This window comes from Berghia stephanieae, chromosome 3 (assembly GCF_034508935.2).
Source record: "Berghia stephanieae isolate SIO BIC M18660-M18661 chromosome 3, UCSD_Bste_1.3, whole genome shotgun sequence".
NCBI classification, from domain to species: domain Eukaryota; kingdom Metazoa; phylum Mollusca; class Gastropoda; order Nudibranchia; family Aeolidiidae; genus Berghia; species Berghia stephanieae.
In genome coordinates this window covers 93,248,761-93,253,760 of record NC_088362.1, presented here as the reverse complement: position 1 = coordinate 93,253,760, position 5,000 = coordinate 93,248,761, and the positions used below count along the sequence as shown (strand labels likewise).

General features: G+C 34.8%; 1 protein-coding gene across 30 annotated transcripts in view; it reads right to left on the bottom strand.

Moving 5' to 3' along the window:
• LOC144968857 (uncharacterized) overlaps positions 1–5,000 on the bottom strand; it is a 157,978-nt gene that overhangs the window by 51,797 nt on the left and 101,181 nt on the right. Inside the window, exons 10-11 of one of the 30 annotated variants that reach the window (XM_078907640.1) lie at positions 2,503–5,000; positions 1,405–1,473 (exon numbers count right to left, since the gene is read on the bottom strand). The exon at positions 2,503–5,000 is cut by the window's right edge and continues 121 nt beyond it. The exons of the other annotated variants lie outside the window; for them this stretch is intronic. Coding sequence (XP_078763766.1) covers positions 1,405–1,473; positions 2,503–5,000 — 2,567 coding nt within the window. The remainder of the gene's footprint in view (positions 1–1,404; positions 1,474–2,502) is intronic. 30 annotated transcript variants of the gene reach the window in all.

Here is a 5,000-nt window from a genome sequence, read left to right as displayed (position 1 = left end):
AATTTGCAGAGTTAGCCAAAGACTTTAAAATAACTATTCTTATCATTCTTTTTCTTCGTTCTCGTTAATGAGATGCTTATTTTGGACCGCGGTTTTTTCTAGTTGGATAACCGGATCTTATACCACCAATGTATATTGAATGAATCTGAGAACTATCAATATGGATATTGGTCTTGAAAGCAAATGAATAATAAAGCTATGCATTTCTGAAAATTTAATAAATGGCTTTTGATATTATTTTCATATTAAAGCATTATTGAGTATACCGACACTAAAACACAAGGAGAACAAAATTTCTCTCACGTACATATAAAATTTCAATTTAAGAAAAAATAGATCATTAATAGGGTTTGTTTATGTAACGATGTCCTGTTTCAACTTATCACAGTGAAAATAATCTGAGGTAGACGTGAGCTGAGAAAACGTTTTCTCTACTTTTACATAGATAGACTTTGCTCTGTTGTGGTATATTTTTGGCGTCCGTATCTAACTGAACAGGCATTGACTCCATTTCTTCCTAAACTTTATATTAAATTCTAGAATATGAATGATTCCGAAAAGGCACTACCATGGCTGGAGTCAGACACGGACAGTCGACTATATTTCAAACTATCATAAATATATTTTTTCTTTCTTCATTTTCACTAAAACTCTTTACCTCAAATATAGACCGATTAAGATGACCTTCAACTTGCCACGTATCAGGTTTGAGATTTCCTAATAAGTTGAAGGTCATCCTAATTGATTGATGTTGAAGCAAAAGGCTGATAGTCAAATGAGAAAAATGTGTTTTGCAAGGGAATGTCAGAGATGTATGTTATGACATAACAAATGTACAATTGCATTCGGGGGTTGCAAGGTTAGAATTGAACGCCGAGAATAAATAAATTGAACAAAGAACCAAAAATCCAAACAAACAAAAAAAGAAACAAAAGCAAAAAAAAAAAAAAAAAACCAAAACAAACAAACAAAACAACAGAAAAACAAACAAACAAAAAACAAAACACAAAAAAAAACAAAAACAAAAACAAAACAGCACCATAAAAACAAACCAAACAAAACAAACATAATAGCAAAAAAAAAAAAAAAAATACAAAACGAAAAATAGAATATGATATCTAAGTAGAAAGACACAAAATTGAGATCAACAAAAGTAGAGACATACGTTCCCCCTCCCCCATCCCCTTAAAACTGACGCTAATGGTTTTTGAATATATTTTAAAGAAGCTTGTTCGTATTCACATTTAACTTTTAAAAAACACATTTTAATCTGAACTATTTAGTTGTTTTTAAGCAGAAACATTGTTTTGCTTTGAGAAAAAGACCAAAAGAATTCAATCGAACATATCAACGAAATGACCGAATGAACGAAGAAATAAAGTGATAAATTCAACCATATCAGACCTTTCGTAGCATCGCCATGCTTCCCAGATCTCCTGCTCTTTTGTTTCTCCTGCTCAACCGTACCTTGTTCTTATATGAATATAATACAAGAATTTGTCAGCTTTAATTATAAGCAAACACCAGTTTGCCGTACTCTGGAAAGATATCTCATTAAAAATTTGGCCAGAAAAATCGGCCTTCAAATATCGATCGATTTTAATGACCCTCATCTTGTCAAAAACTCTCAAACCTGGGACCTCGCGAGGTCCCAGGTTTGTGATATATTTTTTTCCCCAAGATGATTGTAATCTAAATCAACCGATACTAGAACATCGAGCTTTCTTGCCACGTTTTAATAACATGTCTTTCCAAAGCACGGCAGTTTACTGGTTAATCAATGATATTGTTTAATATTACCATTGATCGCTTTTCTTTTTACGTCAGTTTATTGTTCAAGTGAAGTTCATGATCAAGTTAAGTTATCTTAGTAAACATTACAATTCGTTAGCATGAGCAAATCTTAAAATTAATTAAAATGCAATATTTTTAACATTTTAATCCTATTTAGATCTTTTGTAACATTTGAAATAAGATTTAATTGCGTACAGCATTTTAAAAAGCTATTTAACTGATATAAGACTTTGGAATGAAAGACATCTAGGTAGAAATACTGTAAGATTGTAATGGATAATAATGGAAAATCAATCCAGAATGAATTTCAAAATAATAGCGACAAATTAATAAAAATAATACGCAAACAAGAATGCTTTGAAACTAAAATGATAACAAACCGGATGGGATACGTAACTACAAAGATATATTAACCATGAATTGTTGTCTGATAACCCAAATTGTTATGGTCTAATTATAGAATGAAAATACTCTTTAATCAAAGCAAAATATACTCGCTTACAAAAATGTTACAATAAGCCCATAATTTGCGCTCGGTTATCAGGCTGGAAATTACGTGCATGTAGGTTTGCATTTAATGTTTATGTTCGTTTATGTTTTACTTTACACGTAATTAACAGAGAACAAAATTCTTCTTTTAAAAAATAAATAAATAACAACTTTAAAATATTCCAATTATAGTGAACACATCAATTCATTGCCCCTCACCCGCTTTCGTAGCATCTTTGTCCTTTTTCCCCTTTTTTCCTGGTTGTCCTGTCCTGCCGGCGCTCCTGGGTTGGAAGTTTTCATTAAAGTTAATCTCGCTTTGAAGACAGTTATAATATCTGTCAACAGACGTATCACGTTCGGGTGGATCATGTCGTGACCTAGACTTCCGTTTCCATTGACGACCTTGATTTTCCAATGACCAATGAGATGGAGATCTGAGATTTGCATTTTCCGAGTCAAACGAACTGCGTTCTTTATCTAATAAACTATTATTGCTACAGATAGTCAACTTGTTAACAACCTGTGCCGTTTGTTTCAAGTTGTTTTTATTGTTCGACAAATGACGATTCTGCCTTGGGCTACCAACTTTTTGAAGATGTGATTTCGGGATACTTTGTGAATCATTCGTCATTTTTATATTGTCATGTTCAAAATGTCGCAAGTCATGGAACCGGTTAATTTTATGCCTTGAATCCCTATTCAAATAGGCACAATTAACATGGATATCGGGGTCAATGCAGATGTCTTGACATTTGGATTTGGTGTAGTTTGATGACGGAATATCGCCACACATGCGAAAGTCAGGATTTGGTTTATCTTCGACTCCAGGGAAGTTCGGAACAACTTCACGATGACTTGTCAAAATGTGGCGAAGCTTGTTGCGCCGCAATGACTGGTCTTTGTCTCCCTTTTTACAGTCAATAATATCGGCAAGTTCTTTGTCGTTCGCTGAGCGCACTCCACTTAATCTTTGTATCGAATCCCCTGGCGCCTCGTCGAGCAAGTCGGTGAGATTAGGTAGCGGTAAAATTTGGTCTTTTTTACTTTTAGGCTTTTCGACCACGGATTCCTCTAAGACCGCCTTACATTCTCTCCCTGCCGATTTGCCCTTTATGTAACAAGTATCTAAATCTTGTTGTCTTGATTTTAATCCTGTATTTGATCGCTTCTTTTGTCTTGAACCTTTTGCAGTATGTATAAATATATCTTTGAAGTAACCAAAAACGTGTCTTGCTGCAATGGGCGAGTTAGTATTGTTGTCTTTTGATCTCAGTTCTGAATCATCATTCGTTTTTGCTCTGGATTTCGCCTTGACATGCGATATCTTATTCGATTCAAAGTTCATTCTTATGTCTTTAATCTGGGAGCTTTGTATTGCTTCAAGCTTACATGATGCCTTAGTTTTATATTTGTCAGAGACTTTGAATGTTTTGCCAATACTCAGCAATTTTGAGTTCGAAACCGGATCTCTCTTTGATGAGAGATATGTTAATTCAAAAACATCTGGTTTTGGCAATAGATTTGTTGCTGGTGACTTTTCTGTTTCAATGCGGTCTGAATTTGACTCAACAAGATTAATTTTTGATTTAGATTTTGTAATTCTTCTTGGCATGTACAAGGTTGTTTTGCTTGTTTCTATGAAATCCGAATTTTCCTGGTGGATTGATTGTTTCTTTGTCAATGGCTTATTAAAAGCAGATTGCAAATCTTTTAGTTCAGAGGCTTTTGTCTCTCTAACGCGATCTGAAGTTTTATCCATGATCTCTGAGTTACAATATGACAATTGTGCCCCCTGTAATTTGTAAGTACAGTCCTCCAAACGCATTTGGGATGTTGGTTTTTCTTGACATACTAATGTGGGAGCTAATGACTTTCGTACAAGTTCATTATGATTGCTGGAGATTGGATTTGGTAAATGGGACTCTGATAATGTCATTTCCATCGAATTCAGACAATCATTCAAGATGGTGTCTTTTACCTCGGGCATCTTTGTTACGTATTGCCGCGAGGTTGTTCGTGAATAAAATGCATTGATACCTGATTTCTGAGGGAGATTATCAAATGAAACACGCATTTTCCTTACATGGCAATCGGTGTCGTATTTAAAACAATCATCTCTCTCGTCGTCAGTTTTGTTTTGTGTTAGATTGATCGAATCCTCCCTATTGTTGTTTTTCCCTTTCTTTTTCTTACTGCCTGTTTTTTTAGATTGGGACATACCACCACTTTTCCCTTTTCCTTTCGCATCCTTTTTATCTTTGCTCTTGTCTTTGCCCTTTTCTTTATTTTTACTTCCCTTTGCTTTGCCCTTATCTTTACTTCCTTTTTCTTTTTTTTCTTTCCGACCTTCTTTGTCGCCACCCTTGTCTTTATGTCCTTTACGTTTACCTTTGCCTTTTTCCTTACCTTCGTCAGTTTCTTCATCAGCGGTTCCCTTTGTCTTACCCCCGTCTTTATGTTCGGCCTTACTTTTTCTCTCATGGGCCATACCTCCTTTCTCAGCAGCTAAACTTTTTCTATCAGCTAAACTTTTTCTATCATCGGCTTTACTTTTTCTATGTGAGATACTTTTTCTACCATCAACTGTACTTTTTCTATCTTTTTCTGTAAAAGAAATGTCGACTTGCGGTTCCTCTTTGGCTGGTTTCTGGCCAGATTTTTTCTTGCCCGCTTCCATACTGTCCAAACCATGTTGACGTAAAACGTCCCATCTC